Here is a 22958-nt window from a genome sequence, read left to right on the forward strand (position 1 = left end):
TGCTGTCAAAAGCCTTTCTCCTGGCATAACTACATCTACAGTGTGGATTTTGTCAACATAGCTGTTTCTCTAGATGGTGTGGTTTTTTCACACCCCTAACCAACATAGCGACGCCAGTATAAATGTTAAGCGTAGACCAGGCTTAACATGTAACAGCAGCAGGCTGTTAGAACCTATATGAAGCAGCCTCTAGATAGAGGACACAATACACACTTGGACAGTGGATTACACAATTATTCATTAGATAGCACTACACTGGTTACCAGGTGCCCTTGGATTCTCTTCCTAGTTGTGAGCAGTGTGATATAGTGGATGGATCAGTGATTTCAGACAGGATAGCCAAGTACATAGATTTAGTACATTCACTCTGAAAGCCACAGTGGATTTGACTTTGGTCCATTGTACTAAAGAACTGTGTTATATACCCAGTTATGCCTGAAGTGACCTTGTGCAACCTCTTTGTTTTTATTTTACAAATAAGGTAACTTAAGAATTGCCATACTGGATCAGACCAGTGGTTTCCACTACACTCTCTCATGTAGTGGCCAGTACCAGCTGCTTCAGAGGAAGAAACTCTGCAGGGTAGGCAGTTTTGAAATAGCTTTTTCAAGGAGCAAGCTTCCTCCTACCCCCAAATAGGTGGAGGTTGTTTATGCCTGAAAGTTTAGGCCCCATAGCTCTTCAATAATTCTTGGATTTTTGTTTAAATGTTTACTAATAAAACAATGGACATTTTTGGCTTCATTGGGTAGGGAAACAAGTCCTTGGTCAGTAACAAAGACGGTGAATTGCACAAATATAACGGCACACAGTAGAAGATGAGAGCCCAGAAACCTTGGTCTCCTGGATCCCAGCTCAATGCACCTTCCCCATAGGCCAAAGGATATTCTATGGGTAATTATTTGAGTTAGTCTCTTCCCCTCATTTTCCCCTTTGTCTGAATAAACAGATTAAAAACTGACTGACAGGTATTAAAATCTAATTGTAAATGGGGAATCACCGAGTGGTTTCAGAGGGGTAGCTGTGTTAGTATGTATCAGCAAAAAGAACGAGGAGTACTTGTGGCACCTTAGAGATTAACAAATGTATTTGGGCATAAGCTTTTGTGGGCTAAAACCCACTTCATCAGATGCACGGAGTGGAAAATACAGTAGGAAGATTATATAAGAAAGCTTATACACATATACAGAGATCATGAAAAGATGGGGGGTTGCCATACCAACTCCAACAAGACAAATCAATTAAGGTGGGCTATTATCAGCAGGAGAAAAAAAAACTTTTGTAGTGATAATCAGGATGGCCCATTTCTTGACAAGAAGGTGTGAGTAACAGGAGGGGGAAAAATTAGCAATGGGAAATAATTTTTAGTTTGTGTAATGACCCATCTGCTCCAAGTCTTTATTCAAGTCTAATTTGATGGTGTCCAGTTTGCAAATTAATCCCAGTTCTGAGTGGGTATATTACTAATCTCGCAGGGACTGGTTCCTAGCCCTATCCTATTACACATTTTTATCAATGACCTGGAAGAAAATTTTATCCTTGACGATTTTATGTTTGCAGATGACACAAAGAATGGAGGTGTGGTAGATAATGAGGAGGACTGGTCACTGATAACAGAGCAATCTGGATCATTTGGTAAGCTGAGCACAAGCAAACAGTATGCCTTTTAATATGAATGAAGTAAATTTATACCCTATAGGAACAAAGAATGTAGTCCATACTTACATGATGGGGGTTTCTATTCTGGGAAGCAGTGACTCTGAAAAAGACTTTGGAGTCATAGTGGATAATCATAGAATCATAGAATAGGAAAGGACCCCGAGAGGTCATCTAGTCCAGTTCCCTGCACTCAAAGCAGGACTAAGTATTATCTAGACCAGTGCTTCTCAAGCTATCTGATGAGGGTGACCGCCAATTTTTTTTTCCCAATGTGCGCGCAGAGTGGCAGCTGATGGCTTGCAGACTGGCACCAGTCCGCGGACCACCACTTTGAGTAGCACTGATCTAGACCATCCCTGATTGCGGTTTGTCCAGCCTACTCTTAAAAATCTCCAATGATGGAGATTCCACAACCTCCCTAGGCTATTTATTCCAGTGTTTAACCACTCTGATAGTTAGCAAAAACTTCCTATTGTCCAACCTAAACCTTCCTTGCTGCAATTTAAGCCCATTGCTTCTTGTCCTATCCTCAGAGGTTAAGAACAATTTTTTCTCCCTCCTCCTCGTAACAACCTTTTATGTACTTGAAAACAGTTATGTCCCCCCTCAGTCTTCTCTTCTCCAGACTAAACAAACCCTATTTTTTCCAATCTTCCCTCATAGGTCATGTATTCTAGACCTTTAATAATTTTTGTTGCTCTTCTCTGGATTTTCTCCAATTTGTCCACAACTTTCCTGAAATGTGGCACCCAGAACTGGACACAATACTCCAGTTGAGGCCTAATCAGTGCGGAGTAGAATGGAAGAATTACTTGTTGTGTCTTGCTTACAATTTTTCTGCTCATAAATCCAAGAATGATGTTTAATTTTTTTGCAACAGCATTACACTGACGACTCATATTTAGCTTGTGATCCACTATGACCCCCAGATCCCTTTCTGCAGTACTCCTTCCAAGGCAGTCATTTCCCATTTTGTATGTGTGTAAGTTGAACATGACCTCCTAGTGCGACGCTGTCACCAAAAGGTCTAATGCAATCCTTGGATGCATAAACAGGGGAATCTGGAGTAGGAGTAGAGAGATCATTTTACCTCTGTATTTGGCACTGGTGCAACTACTGATGGAACACTGCACCCAGTTCTGGTGTCCACAGTTCCAGAAGGATGCTTATAAATTGAAGAGGTTTCAGAAAAGAGCCATAAGAACAATTAAAGTATTAGAAAACATGCCTTATAGTGATAAACTAAATAGATAGAGCTTCTTGAGTCTAACAAAGAGAAGGTTAAGGCGTGACATGATTATAGTCTGTAAATACCTACATGGGGAACAATATTTAATAATAGGTTCTTCAGTCTAGCAGAGAATGGTATAACATGATCCAATGCCTGGAAGTTGAAGCTAGAGAAACTGGAAATAAAGCACAAAGAAGCCACCATAACCATCACTGGCAATTTTAAAATCAAGATTGGATGTTTTTCTAAAAGATAAATTCTAATTCAAACAGGAATTATTTTGGGGAAGTTCTATAGACTGTGTTATACAGGAAGTCAGAGAAGATTATCACAATGGTCCCTTCTGGCCTTTGGATATATGAATCCATGGAAGTGGGGGTAGCAGGGCTACCAAATGTGCGAGTGCCAGGCAATGTGTTATAATCTTTGGCAAACCAGCCAAGTGTCTTAGCATTTGACAGTTGTTTGATGGCCTGTGTGAAATGAGTCTGAAGTCTCAGACCAGGGGCCTTCGATCATATTCCAAAAATCACCATTGCATACAGCACCGCCGTTAGAAGTTGCAGTAACATTCAAGGTCTCAGTCAGCATGAAGTCTGAACTGTCACCACATATTCAGGTGAAGCACATTAACTCAGCAGTGAGGGATAAGCTCACATTTCCAGACGCAATGCTATATCTCTTCTGTGGATATTAGATTTCACTTTCCAGGACGATCAGTTTGGCACCTTTCTACGACGCTAAACTCCCTTCTCTTTCAAACTGCCCCACCCTCCCCAAACCGGTTGATGCATGTGCATGCGCACATACAAAAACCCAGTGAAATTAAACGTTAGACCACTGTCAAAATTTCACAACTAACAGAGATTCCTCCCTTTCCCTAACACCTGCAGAAAAATGAGACTAAAAGCATAAGCAGCTGTATTAAAGGAAATCTACCTGAGCGCTCTGGATGAATAAAATAAAGCCCGCAGCTGAAACACAAACATTACATAGCAACATTACCATCTAGGCACCAGATGCAAAAATCTTTCTGTGATCATCAGAGACATCGCTGTCAAGCACCAAAGGGAAAAAATGACCCTTTTCTTGTTTTGTTTTCAAGACAACTGAGAGACTCAGTGTTATTGTTCAGAGACCTAAAGCACATTTGACTGGCCTTGGAATGAGCAGCTCTACTCACTCAGCATATTAAAAGGTACCTTCTTTTAATAGTTTTAAATCATCAAGCAGGTGAAGGAGGATTTCATGTTAGTTTAATGGAGATGTATTTTCATTCGTTTACCATAAGCATTTCAAAATTATAGGGTAGATGTTTGGATGATCACTTATTCCAGTTTATGGCCCAAGGCCACCAACATATGTTTCTGGCATGGATACATGTGCCAAATATATGGATGTAACTTTGTACGTGGTTCCAACATTACCCGTTTCAAAAGGCAACATTATACCAGCTACAGCACTTAAAAGGTATTAGTTCTGACACGGCTTTTTTTTGTTCAAATATTTTATTAAATTGAAGTCATGAAAAGGATGGTCAGATATGTAGACAGTGTAAAGTGGAGAAAGAAGGAATATGACCAGGTGAACAAGGGTGTGCGTGTGGCTTTCCAGACATACTTGTTATACAAGTAGGGTTGCCAAGAGTCCAGTTTTCAGCCAGAAGGCCCAGTCAAAAAGGGACCCTGGTGGCTCCGGTCAGCATAGCTGACTGGGCCATTAAAAGTCCGGTGGGCCAGAGTGGCCGGCTCCGTGCGGCTGGCATGTCCCTCAGGCTCCTAGGCACAAAGGCTGCCAGGGGCGCTCTGCGCACTGCCCCCACTCTTAGGCCAGACACCACCCTGAGCACCAGCTCTGTAGCTCCCATTGGCTGGGAACCATGGCTAATGGGAGCTGCGGGGGCGGCGCCTGTGGGCGGGGGCAGCGCACAGAAGCCCCAGCCCCTCCGCCTAGGAGCTGGAGAGATATACCGGCCACTTCTGGGAGCTGGCTGAGGTAAGCGCTGTCTGGAGCCTGCACCGCCCCCCTTGACCCAGCCCTGAGCTCTCTCCCGCACTCCGAACCCCTCAGCCCTACCTGAGAGCCTGCACTCCCAGCCAGAGCCCATACCCCCTCCCAAACCCAACCCTCTGCCCCCGTCTGGAGCCCCCTCCCACACTCCAAACTCCTCAGCCCCAATCCCCAGCCCGGTGCCCCCTCCTGAACCCCACACCCCTCATCTCTAGCCCCACCCCGGAGCCCGCACCTCCAGCCGGAACCCTCACCCCCCATCCCAACTCCCTGCCCCATCCTAGTGAAAATGAGTGAGTGAGCAAGGGTTGGGGAGATGGAGGGATGGGGGACGGAGTGAGAGGTGTCAGGGCCTCAGAGAAGGGGCAGGGTGTTCAGTTTTCTGCAATTAGAAAGTTGGCAAGCCTACAAGACATGCACAAGCTTGGTGGTTTAGGGGAATTATAAAGCTATATATGAATAGTTATGTGCCCATTTTATCTGGTTTCTTTGAAGATACAGCTGGAGCCTAAGAAGCACTGCTGGAAAGCTGATAGATAATCAGTACAAAAAACTTGATTAGACAGACTTCTATAAGCGCTTCAGATCTGTAAATTCTTCTGAAAGAAGTTTATTTGTCCAGTAAGCCCCCAGTATGCTATCAGTAGCTTTCCTCTTCCTTGGCCATTAATAAGCAAATGAACCAGGCAATTCACCAAACTTAAAAAAAGGTGTATTATTATTTGTATTGGGGTAGTGCCTAGGAGCTCCAGTCATGGAGCAGGACCCCATCATGCAAGGTGCTGTACAAGCACAGAGCAAAAAGACAGTTCACGCCCAAAGAGCTTACAATCTCAGGCCTTATCTACACTCGTGGTGGTGGTGTGTAGGGTATGTATACCTACACACTGCAGTGGAAGGCTCTGCCAGTGGGACACTATATTGCTTAAAATAGCAGTGTAGACATGGGAGGCATCACTTGGGACGGATAGCACGGTGTAGGGTATATAGGGTTCAGGTGTATGTCTACTCAACTCCCCTGAGCAAAGCCTCCCCATCTAAACTGCTATTTATACCTGTGGTAGCTGGCCATGCAGTGTCAGTACTCAATACGTCACTGTAAGTACGTATACATTGCGTGCCTGATACAAATGCCACACAATACACGTTTATTAAAGTATGGATTCCTGGATTAAGCAACCTTCTCTGAACTCTAGCTGAAAGGATGCATTTTCAGGACATCATAACCTACAACTGAGCTCACTTAAATGTTTCAGAAGTAAAACAAATAATAAAAAAACTTGTGAATCCAGACATTATGACAATCAGACCTTCCAGCAAAAATACTATTTCTGAAGTAAAAGTAACACAATTGTTGTTGTAACTTAAAACCCTTTCAGGGCTTGCATTCTATCCAAAGGAATGGCTGGGCAATTTGGGAATTTAAGTACTAAATTAAAAGCAACTTCAAAAGGGATGCTTCAGGGGGCATACAGGAGTCACCTTGCTTAATGTTCACCATTTTCTAAGGCTACTTAGCAGAATGAAGACACAACGGTTCCATACTTAGCGGAAAGAAGAAACTGTGGTTCCAGTTTAAGATTTATTTTAGGTATGTGCTGATCCCAGTAGGAAGCTGACACCAATTCAAGTTCAGACTTCACTTTAAAGCAAATAGTGCCTAAGATTTATCACCTGAGAAACTCCTAGCTAATACAAAATTGTGATTAGCTTCACAGAACCTGGGTACCAGGGCCACTACAACAAAAGAGAGCATTGCAAACTCTTTGTTCAGATATAGTGTTTAAGTACAAACATCTCTTTAAAAGCAAGACTATTATATATTCAGTTCACCTTTAATTCTTATATTGCGTTTGAATACATTTTAGCTCAAACTGAAAATCCAGAGTTTAAAATAAAAAGTACTTCCCCCCCCAGTTAAACATGCATTTCAGTTCACTTAGGTTTTGTTTCTATATCTTACTAGAACTAGCTTTGTTTAACTAATGGCCTGGGCACAAATACAGAAAACTTCAGACAAAGGAAACAGTCAAAGTCCATCGGAAGAAAAGAAAAAACAAAGAAGGAAAAGCTGTGTCTGAATGGTTCTGGGTGATAGTCCTACTTCCTGACATGAGACTCTCCTGTGAAAAAACACAATGTTCAGGGCTTCCAAGGAGCATATTATAGTAGCTGGATCATTAACTAGTCATTAAGAACATCAACAACAAATAGACTAAAGAAAGGGGAAAAAAATCTTGCCTGGCAAGAAACTGCAGAAGATAATCCAGCCAAGGTCACTGCAGTCTTCAGAAACAGCACATGCGATTCACAGGAAATTCTCAGTGAGGGACCAGAGGACAGAACCCATTTTTCTCATCCTTCTAACCAGCAATTAGATAGCTGACAGTGTGCGAAGGGCAGAAAAAGTATTAGCTAACACCAGTAACCTATCAGTCAATCACTGCCACCTTCTCTTTCTCCTAAAAGAGAGATTCCTACATGTATTTCTAGAGGAGGAGGGCATTAAAAGGTAAATTTAATAAATGGATTCAGCTTAAATGAAATATAAGAATAGAAACATCAGACTGGATGGACTTTGCGTGTTTCCAACATACTTTAGATTTTAAAAATTGCACGCTAAACATTTTCAATGTGACTTTGCATTGAATGAGCAAACTCAAGGTCTATCAGACCTCTTTTCAAATTACAATAAGTAAGGACTCTCAAGGACACCAGTGAAAGGAAATAGTTATCTTTGAAGTCAACCCACTGAAAGCCTAACAGAGAAAAGCTGTTTCATATTCTCCATTAAACATTTATTCTTTCCAAGGTGATTGTAACAATTACCATACAAGATCATATTCTAAACAAATCTAAATATTACTGAGAAGTCCTGAATGGTACACAAAAGTATTTTAAAAATAGATAATGATATTACAAAACCCTTATTTACCTTGCTGAGTTTTTAAATGCATTGCTTCCTTAAAAACCCAGGGCCATGAGTAGGGTTGCCAACTTTCTAATCGCACAAAACCAAACACCTTAGCCTCACCCATTCCCCGAGGCCCTGTCCCCTTCCCTGCCCCTTCTCTGAGGTCCTGCCCCCCCACTCACTACATTCCCCCTCCCTCGGTGGCTCGCTCTCCCCCACCCTCACTCACTTTCACTGGGCTGGGGGTGCAGGCTCTGGGGTAGGGCCAGGGATGAGGGGTTCAGGGTATGGGAAGGGGCTTTGGGCTGGGGCAGGAGGTTGGGAAGCAGGGTGGGTGAGTGCTCTGGGATGGGGGGTACGGGCTCTGGGGTCCAGGAGGGGGCTCTGGGTTTTGGCGGGGCTCAGGGCTGGGGCAGGGGATTGGGGCATGGGCTTATCTCTGGCAGCCCTCAGTCAGTGGCACGGGGGGGCGGGAACTAAGGCAGGCTTCCTGCCTGTCCTGGCACTGAGGACTGCACTGAGCCCTGGAAGTGGCCAGCAGCAGGTCCGGCTCCTAGGCGGCTCTGTGCGCTGCTCTTGACCGCAGGCACCCCACCCCCCCTCAAGCAGAACCAATGCTCGGGGTGGGGGCAGCGCACAGAGCCCCGTGGCCCCCTCGACTAGGAGCCAGACCTGCTGGCCGCTTCCAGAGCGCAGCGCGGTGTCAGAACAGATAGAGACTAGCCTGCCTTAGCCAGGCAGCACCAACAACTGGACTTTTAACAGTTTGGTCGGCGGTGCTCACTGGAGCCACCAGCATCCCTTTTTGACTGGGTGTTCCAGTCGAAAACCAGACACCTGTTCACCCTATTCATGAGTGACTTCCTGAGTCGGGAAGTGCTGTACAAGAGATCTACACCACTGATTATAGAAATTAGAGATGGAAAAAACATATTAGCTTATTTTGCCCATCTCCTATTAAGATGACGACATTGACCTACTACGCACTGCAAAAATATCTCAGCAGCTGCACAAGCATGCTGGCCACATAGCTGATGAAACAGGGAGAGAACTGGGATTAAGCTGCACTAAGAGAATGGTGACAGAGAATGAATGGGTAACTGAAAACCAAAGGAAGTCATACCTGGACTGATCAAGTGCCTTTTGTTTCTGCTTTAGTGAGCTTTGATATGGCCTTGCTTGGTACCAGGTAGGCGAAGGAGAACACAAACTTGGATGCCTGTGTTTCATATAACCAAGGATTCAGCCACCAACTCCTCCCCTTCCCACATGCACAGAGTTGTAAACTGTACTTTAGAAACATTAAAGGCCATTTTATGTCTTCAGAGAAACAATTATAAAGAGCTACTCTTGGAAAATATTTTTAACAATCTCTCATATATCACGCACCATGTACCAACTGCATCTGAACAAATTTACAGGTAAGCTGCCAAAATAAATCTTATACCACTGGAAGAGGACCACATGCACTTGTATCTATATGACCCTCTGCCACACACATTTGTTTGTTAACATTTTACTGTGCTCAAAACTGGAATATAACAGACCCCACTTTAGATATACTCTGATAGGCTTTTTACTCCAGCAAGTTGGGGAGTGGGAACTTGCCAGCTGCAACATCCTTCTGCCCCCCTCTGCTGGCTGATACAAGCAGCCGCAGATATGAATAGGGCCCGTTTTCACCCCACTGTTTCTGAGAGAAATAATGAAGGACAGGGAGGGAGGAGGGGAATGAGAAAGCAAGAGAAGAGGAAAATGAGATAAAAATGGTAATCAATCCTGACAAAAAAAGATATGGAATGAGATCTTACAGAAACGCTTTGGGATAAGGGCACACATACCAAACATCGCTCTATGTAAACAAAGAGAAGACAAGAACCTGTATCTTGAAAAACTAGAAAGTGCTATTCAAACAAACCAAACACGGAAGCTGTTACTACAGAGCCTTGTGTCTATTGCTTCTGAAACTCTCCCAACCGGTATAAGAAATGAAACTGGCTTCTTAGAATACTGAAGGGGGGAAAAAAAAAAAAAAGTGTTCCTATCTGGAATATATACATGGGCTTGTTCAAATATACACACAGTTGAGCAAGTAACTACATACCTATAAGGCCCTGACAGTTGTTGTGCTAGCATTGACTAGCAATATACTATATTGTTGTGAAGCTCAAATCTGTGAGAGTTCTTTACCGTCTTCAAGAAAAATTAAAAACTATAAAACACACAGTTAAAAACTTGGACTTTTTAGAAGCCAACAAGCTATTTCATTCAAGAACAAGAAAATAACTGTCCATCCCCAAACAACCAAACCCTACTCTGATATTTAAATATTTGCCTGGTAGGCTCTCCTTTTTAATTGTGTGGCTGAATGGAAAAATCTGATACCCTCAAAATACGGTGACTGATATTTATCAAGTGATATTTGTTCGGCAAGAAAAAAAGCAAAACCATGGCATCTAATTGCTTTATTTGCTTCCTGCATAAGAGAAAAGGAATTTTCACGTATTGAGGGAATCCCTTGAGCAGGCAGAGAGAATTAGAATTGCGACGGGGCAAACTTAAAATTCCAGTCCAATTCAAAGATGCAGGATTGTTGCTACACCAACAGAATGTAAACCTTAAGAATCCTGGCAGAAGATGTTACGTGATGCAGGATATGGTGGCTACAAATGCTTGATAGATCTCTATTATAGTCAGCCACTATATTAAAAAATATAAAAGCAGCACCAAGGACTTTTTTCTTACCAAATATATTTTGATAGGAGATGCCCCATTTTTGGTTGTAGACTTCTCAGAAGTTACAATATTCGAATATACTTTTTTCTGCACTCTGTCATAAGGCATTCCATAACCTCTACAAAAACTAGAGTACAGCAAATTTCGTATGTCTTTTGCAAGGCTGCCTTCCACATTAGCTGCTATAGTCTCACTCATTATTCTGCAAGCCTACAACAACCTGTTTTAAAAAGACATTCATCTCATCAGAATATGAGCATTAGGGGGAAAAAAAAAAAATCAGCGGGTCTGTATAGGGAAGGTACATTGCAATTCATTTTATACCTTTATACTACAAGTCCCTAATCTCTATTGGATAATGGGATTAGTAATAACTTTTTAAAAGTCAGATTCTTCTAGTAAATAAGATTTCAAAACAGAAGTCGTAATTAAATTGGTAGGCCAGTAATCCAGCTCATTTAAAAATATATCTATCATTAATATTGTGCTACACATAAATGAATATAGTATGAAAACATCCACTGACAAACTGCACTGATAGGTCACAACCACTCCTGACGGCATGCGGTACAGCTAGCAAAATGTACTGTATGCTACGCAGTATGTACTACAGAGAACACTACGGCATACCTTTCAATCTTCTGGCATTTCCATTCTTTTGCTGCTCATCTTCTTCGTTAATGGTGAATAAACCAGGGGGATTTGTCCTTGCACTTGTCTTCTTCAGTCTCTCTTGTCGGATAGTAGTAGCTGCCCCAGGCATGTTGCTGCTACCACTTGCTTATTACAATATATATTTAAGAAACTGCAGCGCCTGTGTAGCAGCTAGCTGCAGACCTGCCTGTTCATTTGAGCACTTGTAATAGATTCCCCTATGGGTAAGCAGTATGTAAAGAGCTGACAAATACCAACATCCACTTGGCAGCTGAGGGCCTGCAATTTCACCCACCTTTGAGAAAAGCCCTAATTAAAGGCACATTGCTTTGGATGCCTCTCTTCGCTGCTTTAACCTGTTCAATCAGATCCCAGCCCACAGCTTCTCCTTTCTGCAGCAGCACCTCTTCCCAAGCTTCTTCCAGCTACTGCACACTAAAATATTCAGCACGCAACACAGGAGGAAAAAATACGATACGCCACCGTTAACAGTTGCCCTGACAACAGTGACATATCCTAATCAAAGGAAGTCTATGAATGTTGTCTCCTCAGCTGCAGAAAGCAGCCTGCCGGAATGCTTGCTCCTGCATGCTTAGTGCAAAGGGTTACAGTGTAAAGAGCTGTAACCACCTAGTCGACTGGGCTGCTCCTTGGCTCTGTGCAGGGCGGTAGGAGGATGGAGTTCTGCTTGCACAAGCAGATGAGTATTGAGCGAAGAGAAGCCTAAAAGGCTGCAGGCATGAGCCTGCATTTTGCCAGCTGTTCTGTTTATTAAAGTTTACAGTCCCCAGCCTAACCAAAACTCAAACAACATGAGTTTTTCACTTAACACCTTCACAAGTATTGCATACGTTTTGCAATAAGAGTACATACACCCAGGATTACTGGCAAGTGTTGAGTTATTCATGTTTGGAAAATGTAAGCTAGTGTACAGATTTTTATTGTACTAACAATGTGAGCAAAGAAAAGGCTGCTTAAGCTGAATGTACAGTGAATATTCCCTATTGCAATGTCAGTTTTACAGCAAAGAGATTAATGAACTACAATCACTTCTGCAGAAAGGCCAAATTACAATCAATTATAACCAGCTAAGTTTTTCCCATCATGATGGCAAAGTTAACATAGTGATTCTGGATTCTCATTCACCATCCACAATGGACGACCTGCTCACACTTTTGCAATCTTCTAATTTTTTAAACTGTTTTTGCACAGAATCCAATGATCGCTGTGATATGCAAATCCCTGAACAGCTGGTTTTGCAGGTAAGCTTAGCCTCCTTTAACACTTCCACCATTTCTCAACCTCAAGCTAAGAGCACAATTGCCACACCAAATACTATTAATTTTTAATTTTTAAATTTCAACCAGATCCTAAAAAATTATTTGTACTCCCAGAAGTTGCTAGATGTTCTTTTCACATCTAAATTTCAGAATCAGAAATTTCATACACCTGGTCTAAAATGTTCTCCCCCCATCCCCACCCATATGTAGATGGCAAATACACGGAGCGTAAATATTAGAGGACAATACAGTAGCAATATGGAGCTCATACTGCCAATGCAGACAATATGAGATATGCAAGTGAAAGGGTGTCTCATCTATAGGTTTTGTGAAAAAACGGGCAGAGTTAAGGTTATTTGAGTTACCTTTAAACTGCACATCCAAATTGGTTGCCTGGAAATAGCAGTATAATATACCTTGCCTGCCATTCTCCCTGATGATAGGGCCTTGGGAGGTCAGCAAGAGGTGACAGCTCTGTTCTCACACACATTAGTCATATCACTTAGCAGGGAAAAACTGGGGGATGATGAGGCATAGCATTAACTGAGCTCAGAAAGGGTAGTCATAAAGCATTCATGCTCTGTATCCAAGCAAGAGAAAAAGGTACCTAAGAGAAACAGTAAGGTAGTCACAAAAGCACAGGCTTTGAGCCAAGTCTACTATCTCGCTTGCCTGACCCCTGTATTTCCTCTTGACAAGGGCCCTTGCTCTTGGCAATATCCCAGCTTATCTGGGTGTACCGTGGAAGTTAGAGAATGATGACATTTGAATAATCATAAGGTAGAAGGTGCTTTGTATTGAAAGGTGTTGGCCAAATGTAGAATTAAAAAAACAAAACAAAACACTGACACAAGTTGTTCCTAGCTCAGCAATTTGCCTTCCAGCGTTTATTCAGGCTGCTACTTCGTATTGGAAAAGAGAAACTGGAAATAAGCTTCAGTTGCTGAAACCCTGTCCACGTACATGCTTACTACAACAAAGATGTACGTAATTGTGGGTACACACGCACATAAATTAGAATGTGTTTAACCTCTTGTGTACCATTCATAGTTTTCACAGGTAGCTTGGCTCTGTTTCCAAAACAGAAGAATTTAAAGTGCATATGAAAAGTGCTTATCCTACATGACTGTTTGGCTAATAATATAATTTCCCTTCCTTTCATGTTTACAAATATATATTTTAATAAAACTAAACTCCTGTTCCTTTTAACAGTTCCATATTGCAGATATTTTAAAACAAACTATCAAATAGCCACCTACAATACCTGTTCTATTTAAACCATTAATTTAAAAATGAAAAAACTTTGTTAGGAGTTTCAGCAAATACACCCATGATTGAATGGGCCATACAGACTTAAGTACAATTTCATTCTTACAGGTGGTCCCCTCCAGTCAGGAGGACTGGCCCACAGGGATGACAGATGGGGAAGTTGGCACTGTTACTTCTCATATGTTACCACTATGGTGGATAAAAGAAAGGATAACTTGCTTTAGGGTTGAGAAGGACATCTTACGTGTGAGTTAAATATGTATGAAAGTGCATTTAATATGTTTAAATAGTCATTAAAGGAGAACGATCATTATTTGGGGAAGCAACATGGTCTAGTGGAGAGAGGACTGGACTGGACAGGACGTCAAGAGACCTGGGATCTATTTCCACACTGCCACTGACCAGATGTGTTGACCATGAGCAGGCTACCTCATCTCTCTGTACTTCTGTTTCCCCTCCCAGCATTTGTTTGCTTGTCTGTTTACACAACAAAGCTCTTTGTGGCAAAAACTGTCTGCCACTACATGTTTGGGAATGCCTAGCCCAATGGGGTCCCAATCTCACTTGCAGTCTCTACATGCTACTGTAATGCAAATAATAATTAAAAACTGAAATATTGTGCAAATGCTCTAAATGCATAAATCCAGAAATGAAAAAAATTCTCTGGCTAGAAGTAGAGACCACTTGTTTATGTTATACAAGCATAACTACAACATTTTAATAATTAAAGTGTATTGTACAATCAAATACACTAAATAACTTTGTGCTCTTTTCCCTTTCTCTTCCTGATAACGCTATAAAATACACTCAATTAAAATACAGTACTGCGATTGCTTAAAAACAGACCATTTAATAACATGGATTGGACTCCTTTAAAATGTTAATACTGAAAATCCCTAATAAGTAAACCCAGTAGATTTTAGCCCAGACTTGCCAGGGTATATAGAGGCTTCTTTATTGATTCTTTGCTGAAAGTAACATCGTCTCAAGAAAGAAAGTATGGATAACTTAGCACACCTACTTTCTATTGATTGCAAAAATTCTATGCCTGTGGAATCTGATAATTGCCTACCTCACATATTGCTTGATGTGCAACACCCATAGGAAGCAAGTGAAACAAAGAATACAGGATAATTAAATGATACACTAGGAGATGAAAACACTTATATGCTTGGAGTGTTAATTGTTGTTTTTGCAATAAAACTCCATGCATCTGGGCTCAATATCTTTTTTTTTTTTTTAAATTTGCACTGGCTTGCACCTGGATATCTAATGTTCCAATCCTGCAATCAGATACTCATGTGCTTAATTTTACATGTGAGTAATCTGACTGATTCCAATGGTACTACTCACATGCTTCAAGTTAAACTTGTGTGTGATGGATTGCTGGATAGGGACCTAAGTCAACAACAGACAATATAAATATTTTCTCCAAACAACCGCTTAAGCCATTTTTAGGTAATGGAGATTGTAAAGTGAGAGCAATGAGAAGACATGTTAAATTTCTGTTTTTAAAATTATACCAGACTGCATATATTTGAAAATGGATCCATATTTTGATTATTAGTAATATTCAAAAATATTAAAGACTTGTATTGAGATAAAGTGCTTGCTGGAGAAAATAAAAACACCTTGTCTCCTTTCCTCCACAGAACTGGATTTTAATTAAATACAAGATATCAATTAGATTGTAGTTTAAAAAAAACCCAACAACAACAGTCATGCTAACCACATGAATCACTGAAAATGTTCACAAACTATGGCTCCATCCTTGCAAAGGGATCTGCCCACTTGGAACCTATGGCTGGTCTTCACTAGGAAAGAAGTTGTGTTCCTACCACGTGATAGCTAACACGTTGTAACTAACATGAGGTAAAATCCTAGTGAAAAGAAGGTACTTCGTAATTTCCAACTGAATTAGTAAATCTAAGTAAGCCCTGGGCTCCACCAGAGTCTAACTCAGTGGCTCTCAACCTTTCCAGGCTACTCTATCCCTTTCAGGAGTCTGATTTGTCTTATGTACCCTCAAGTTTCAAGTCACTTAAACTAAATTACTTGCTTACAAAATCAGACATTAAAAATACAAAAGTGTCACAGCACACTATTACTGAACAATTGCTTCCTTTCTCATTTTTACCATATAATTATAAAACAAATCAATTGGAATATAAATATTGTACTTATATTTCAGTGTATAGTACATAGAGCAGTATAAACAAGTCATTGTCTGTATGAAATTTTAGTTTGTACTGACTTTGCTAGTGCATTTTCTGAAGCCTGTTGTAAAACTAGGCAAATATCTAGATGAGTTGATGTACACCTCCCCCCTCCCCGGGAAGACCTCTGAGTACACATACCCCTGGTTGAGAACCACTGATCTAACTTGACTTACTAACTTGTGCGAAAGCGACCAATTGCCTTGCCTTCACAAGGATTTCATTCTCGTTAGTTACAATGTGTTAGGTTTCAGAGTGGTAGCCCTGTTAGGCTGTATCAGCAAAAACAACGAGGGGTCCTTGTGGGACCTTACAAATTTATTTGGGCATAAGCTTTCGTGAGCTAAAACCCAATTCATCAGATGCATGGAGTGGAAAATACAGTAGAGAGGTATAAATACACAGCATATGAAAAGATGGGAGTTGCCTTACCAAGTGGGGGGTCAGTAAGAACAAACTTTTTTTCCCTAGTGAAGATGCACCCTTCCACTTCAAGAGAATCCCACCAAAGGAATTGCTCAGGCAGCATGCAAAGTAGGATTGTGCCCTCTCTAAAGCAGGTTGCAATGCATCATTACATAACATTTGACAAGTTCCACTGCATGTCAGTCTACTGCTCAGATATCACTGATTCCCCTGTAGGAATAAATTTCCCTTCTACAATAATTAAATTTCTTTAAAAGAGAAAATATCGATCCAATAGCACTTTGAAGACAAACTAACTGAAGGATGTGTGTGTTTAGCATTTAATGTTCCTCCCATGTATATCAGGCTGGAACTTAGAGCAGTCAAACCAAATGAACACAAGATCACTACATTTTAGAACTTTATTATAACAGAGTAAAAATACTATGGGAGGGGTAAAAAAGGGCAAACTGCTTGTAACGTCTTTCTGGTTCAATGAACAGAAGAATTCTGAGGACTCTACTGGAAGACAGCTGGGTCATAAGCGTGGGCCGATTTTTTCCCAGTGTAGTCCCGGGGAGGGCGGGGGGGAGGGAGGAGTGGCTCCTCCCTCTCCGGGTCTGTGGGCAGCCAGTCCACCCCACTACATTTCCAGGGATCGCCTGACGTGGGGAATCAGCAGGGCGAGGGGAGACATGAGCTTGGGCCAGTGGTCAGGGCCGAACAACACACACAGTTACGGCGTCCCCGCCCCGGTCAGGACGGGGCAGCAAAGAGTCTCGGGCTCAGGCCCGTACGCAGGCTGGGCACTAAACAGTTGGGTCTCCTAGCTCTGGCAGAGGGCCGACAAGCGCAGGCTTCTTCCCTAAGCGAGGGGGAGACTGCCACCCACGAATTGGGGTGGCAGGGGGGACGGGGAAGCAGGCCCACCCACTCCACTGTGTCCTGGCCCAGGGCCCTAGCAGCGGCAGAGCGGTCTGCCACTGGGTCAGCGGGGATCCTGACCGCAACACGCTGACTCGCTTGCCGTCAGCGTTGCAGCCAGACAGGGGTCGGTTACCCCTGGGCCACTTCCCAACTGCCCCTCAGGGTGTACCTGGCTCTGTAGAGGGTCATCCTGGTTGTCGGGGAAGAAGACCTCTGTCAGTGCTTGAAGCTCCTCCATGCTCGGATCCATAAATGGCCCTGGTGGTCCTGGCCAGTCCTCGGCTCCCTTGGGCTCTGCAGTGGCCTCCCAGCTCAGGAGCCCACAGGAGACGTCTGGCTCCACCGGTGGCTGCCTCCCAACTGAGTTCTCCGGCACGCCTTTTATACTTCTGGTCCCGCCCACTGACTTCCCATGGGAGGGTTGAGCATGGCCTGGCTCTGCCCACCAGGGTTCAATGAGGGGCTTCTCCCCATCTGGGTCTGTGGGCAGCCAATCCGCCCCACTACACCCTCCATTCAGAGAGAGCCCCGTTAGAAGATTATCACAGGCATACCTTTTTTAGATCAATATCAGAGCTGTCATCTCTGGTGAGCTTCTTTTCTTATGTCAGTTGCCAAGGATGAAATCAATTAAAGTATTGCTTTTTTTTAAAAAAAATACAGCAAGCAGACAAAGATTACAAACCTTCTCTTTGGGGATTGATTTAAAATCATCAGAGTCAAGGCAGGGTTATCAGTCAGCGCAGAGCACGTAGAAAACAAGATAATATCATCCACCTACATAGGCAAAACTGGAATCTAGATCCTCTCATCCAGTGTATCACTGGAAATTCCCAGGCTCTGGGCGCCTCTTCATTCCCACACCTATCCAATAAAAGGCATCCTACAAAGGAATTCTATGGTCCCTTTTGGGAAAATCTGGACATCTATCCCATAGTGCCTTAAATGGGGATAAAGTGCCTAGAAAACATACACCCAAAACAGAACAGGGAGCAAGACAGTCTAGCTTGTCCTATTCCACAGAGAATCGGGGTGAAGGAGAACCAGCCAAACTAGTTACAGGCATGGTTAAGGGTCCCCATTTTACACTGCAAAAATAAGATGCCAAAATTGCTTTAAGAAGACAACCATCTGCCAGCACAGACTGACCGTAAGGGAAAACAACTGTAACATTTTCACTCACAGCATTAACCATGTTGTACGTTGACATTAAACATGTTTACAGTCAACCATGTCACTAACTTGTTACATACGCATTTAAAAGGTGTAGTGTTGACAGGACTTAATGTAACAAATTCACAAACTGTACTCAATTCAAATTGATGCGCTATATTCCTATTCATAAGCCATTAGCCTACAACGCAGCACAAGTAGCCTTAATAGTGAAGACACTTAAAAAAATTAAAATATTTTTATAAATTGGAAATAGTAGAAGTAGAGCATTATCTCAATAAAATATTACTGATAAGTCTGATTTAATAAAGCTGTTCACTGGGTTGTCTATGCAATCACATAATCTTATCATTGTTACTGTTGTGTTCCCTCCCCTTCCTCATGCTTATTAAACCTAGTTGTTATATATTGTCATAAAATCAGAGGAAAGGACCATGTCTTACAACAGGTTTTTGAAGTGCCTAGCATCCTGATCAGCGTCTGTAGGCACTGTTGTAACATAAAACAACAATTACGATGATGCACCAGTATATGTAACAATGTTAACTTCATTTAAACAACTTTGGTATTAAATATAAATATCTGATAGGAATCAATGGTATTTTTCTATTAAACCCACATGCCCTTGCTCCACTCAAGAAATTCTGTCTTGCAGTAACCAGTGGTGATAAAATACTGTTGAGTGAGAAGAAAACTTCCATCTTTTTGACTAATGGGAATACCACTGACAAGAGTTCAGATGTGCTCTGAATAGATTTAAATAAGCAATGAGTTAACTCACTTCTGAAAGTCAAAGTCCTGAAAATACAGCAGTTTCGTGAACCAAGTCTCCATTCTTTGAATTAGAATATTTTAACTGAAGAATCAGAGAACATTGTCATTCATTTAAATTGGACTAAATGATCTAACATCCACTAAAATATGTATTTTGTGGAGAGGGGGACAAATAATGGGATAGTACATTTTAAAGAAAAATAGTGTGTTTCTTTAGAAAGCAAATCCAGAATGAGAAAGAGAACGAGACTCAGCTCTTCTTTGTTGGGACTGAAATAATATTCATGAATTCTTATTTCTTGTCCTAACATCTCTTGTCTCATAAATAAGACTCTGGATACAGTTTATACTGTAAATTGTCAATATCAACATATAGACCTGAACCACAGTACATAAAATATTGCCAATGATATTTATTTTTTAAATGAATGGGTCTAGCAGTTAAGAGTAAATATTTACATACAAGAAAATAAAGAACTATCATCATTCTGATCAGTTTGATTGTATATTTATTCCTTTACTTTACCCATCTGTTTCTGGCTATAAATTATTAGAGGCAAGGACCATGAAGGTTTTAGGTACTATTCCAACCTAAGTAATAACAAGGCAGGCTTTTCACCTTCAAAATTATAAAGGTGCTACCGATAATAAACCAGAAGTCTAGAACTGGTTATTCTGTTTCAAGGGGGTTAAACCTGGTACAGTGCACAATTCAAATGGACAAACAAAGGTCAAAACAGAAAAAAAAAACAAGCCCTATACCGCCTTCTGACTCTGCTTATGCACACACCAGTGCAAAATATATATTAATTTAAGAAGCAGGAATCTGTGATCAGTGGGCCCCAGAGAATAATCTGAGAATTCAAGGACACTGAGTACTAGATTATTATTGCTTGTTCTTGTACATCAAGTTAAACATTTTTTAAAACTGAAGTACATATAGTATACAATGCTGTGATTAAACAAACTTAAAAAAAACATCAATGAAACCAATGTGTAACATTAACAATAAAATATATATAAGATTACTGTCAAATAATTTTTATTCATACAGGGCCTGATTCAGCTCCCACTGACATCAATGGAAGTCCTTCTATTGACTTCAAAGAGTGCTGTCTTGGTTCAGTAAAGAAAGAGGCACTAGCATGTGGATTGAGAATGAAGCTGCAAGCCTGAAATAATAAAAGCAAATTATTATTACCACCACTAATCCTGACACTAACACCACTTCCCTCCATGACCTTGGGCACTACAATTAACCTCTTCTACCCCAGTTCCCCCAGTTGTAAAAGGAGGATAATGTTGACCTACCTACTTTGTAGTGGATTAAATGTATGCAAAACACTTTGAAAACAACTATGTGTACCAAGCCCTTTTATAGAAATGAGAACATACTTCAGAAGGAATCTTAATGTGCCAAAATCAAATTAAAGTTTCTCCATCACATTACCACACAGATAAGATCATATAAATGAAATCCTATGAATGACTTAGCCGTCTGTTCATTGCTATCACCAACTCAGCAGTTGACTTAGCCTAGTGCATTAATAATTAGAGAGAAACCCTTTAAGCCAATTAGAACTGTTGGGTAGTGGCAGCATTTCTCAGAGGGATAGGACACATGGTTTTAAAAAAAGAAAACGTGGAGGTAAAACGCTGATGACTACTTCTTCCTTTACTCATAGCTCTCACTTTGGCTAACAAACTTAAGCACCAATCCTGAGACTACTTATGCATGTCAGTAACTTTACTCAGGTGAATAGCTGCATACAGAAAACAGAACTACTCCTGTGAGTACCATCCCCAGCATTGCCAACCCAGAGCATTCACAAAACATAAACCAGGCCCCCCCAAAAGCCTGAGATTAGCTTTAAAGATAATATATTTTGGGGTTGTGTTGTTTGCCTTCTGGTATTGGAGCCTTTAGGATTCATGTTTTCAAGCTTTTCCCAACAACCATGTGGGCTGGAAACTTACTTTTTAATTTATTTTTAATGAGAGCTGAGATTCTCCTGTAATAACATGACTCAAGGAGCGAGGGCTTTAAGAAAACACCAAATATCACAAGACTTGCAATAAAATTGCTAGAGTTGGCATGTGTTTGTGGGATTGAGCTCTTAGTGAATTTGACAAATGCATCTTTGGGTCCTATCATTTTTCACCCATAAACAGATAGACTGTGTGCGTGCAACCTCTTTTTTCAAATTCTCCTAGGAGGTTGGTTCTGTAGCTTTATAAAGGTCAAGGATTCTGAGAATCTCTCTTCCCTGGAGAAGATGAGTGTGTGCAAGGAGTACTGTTACCTAAGCTCTAACTCAGTGATGGGCAACCTGCGGCCGGTCAGGGTAATCCCGCTGGAGGGCTGCGAGACTGTGTTTATACTGACCATCCACAGGCACGGCTGCCCGCAGCTCCCATTGGCCGGAAACAGCAAACCACAGCCACTGACAGGCTGCGTGCAGCCCCTGGGCTGCAGATTGCCCACCACTGCTCTAACTACGTGCTTAGGCTTGCATTTTTGATTCATTTTCATTTATATTTTTCAAGTGGAAAGGAAAATATGTTGTTTAAAGATCAGTAGTGCCTGCTTAATTGAGGCAGTTATTACAATGATCAGATTTAATTACATTTTCAGCAACAAATAATTTTCAGCTTTAAAGCAACTAAACTCCTTCATACGCATTTCCTGTTTTCTTGTATAATCCATCAATCTGTGCTCAGAAATATATAAATTATATTAAAATGTCTGCCTGAGGTACTCTGAAATTAATGCAAACTATGATTTTTTTATTTCAAGAAATAATTTATAGTTTCACATTGAAAATGGAGGTATTCTTCAATTCAGACTGTGTGCATGCAGCTTCAATTATGTTAACAAGGTTCTCTTTCTATACTAGCATTGAAGGAAGGAAGTACACAAACAAATTGTCCACGCCTCACCTGACAGAGATTATTTTTCATAAACTGCAGAGCTTTTAAACCCTAGTTTAAAAGAAAACTGTGGTAAGAGGGAGAACATGAGTAGTAGCATGCCCTGCATTATACAGTATATACCTAAAATAGTCTCTTACTTTTCCCCGGCGGATGGTCCTTGCATATACAATTATTGACCAAGAGAAGACACTAATGAACTGGGTTGTCCACCTTTCCCCGCCCCCCAAAAAAAAGGGGGGGGGGAAGAGGGGAGAGGTTCCTTAAATCCAGTTTAAAAAAAAATCTCTATTACATTTAATCCAGAATTTATTTTATGTCACATAAGCAGTTACAGAAAATAATACATGTGAATTGCAGATGAACTTGAAGCTCAATGTTAAAGTATTCAGAACTAGAGTTTTGGTTCAGCCCATTGTAAACATGAGGCCAATTGAGTAGTTTGGAGCCAGATCTGAAATCCAGAATTTCAAAATTTGGTGTAGTTTGATCCACTGTTTTGATTAGAAATGAGCTCAAGTCAAAACTCTTCATCAAAAAGCCCTACACAGATAAATCAACAAACCATGCCTCACGTGAAGGAAAAATGACAGTAACTTGAATTAATTCCCAAATGAAATGGTAGAAAGCTCTCATAATGGGGATATAGTTGACACATTTAAAAATAAATACATTTACAAAACTGAAAAGAGCGGGGGAGAAAAAAAATGAGTGTAATCTCTTCTGCATAATCACTCTTCATAGCAAATGACCGGTTAGTTTCAATGTTTAAAATATCT

The 22958-nt window shown here is 41.2% G+C and overlaps 1 protein-coding gene across 27 annotated transcripts in view; it reads right to left on the minus strand.

The window, feature by feature from the left end:
- Positions 1 to 22958, minus strand: part of MAP7 (microtubule associated protein 7) — a 199590-nt gene that overhangs the window by 170876 nt on the left and 5756 nt on the right. For 3 of the 27 annotated variants that reach the window (XM_043543002.1, XM_043542996.1, XM_043542988.1), the window contains exon 1: positions 11181 to 11789. The exons of 10 other annotated variants lie outside the window; for them this stretch is intronic. In XM_043543002.1, the coding sequence (XP_043398937.1) occupies positions 11181 to 11313 (133 nt within the window). In that variant the 5' untranslated portion in view covers positions 11314 to 11789. Of the gene's footprint in view, positions 1 to 11180; positions 11923 to 22958 lie in introns of those variants that run through there. 14 more of the 27 variants (XR_006289615.1, XM_043542982.1, XM_043542994.1 and 11 more) reach the window with 11 other exon arrangements.

This window comes from Chelonia mydas, chromosome 3, assembly GCF_015237465.2.
Source record: "Chelonia mydas isolate rCheMyd1 chromosome 3, rCheMyd1.pri.v2, whole genome shotgun sequence".
Lineage (NCBI taxonomy): Eukaryota > Metazoa > Chordata > Testudines > Cheloniidae > Chelonia > Chelonia mydas.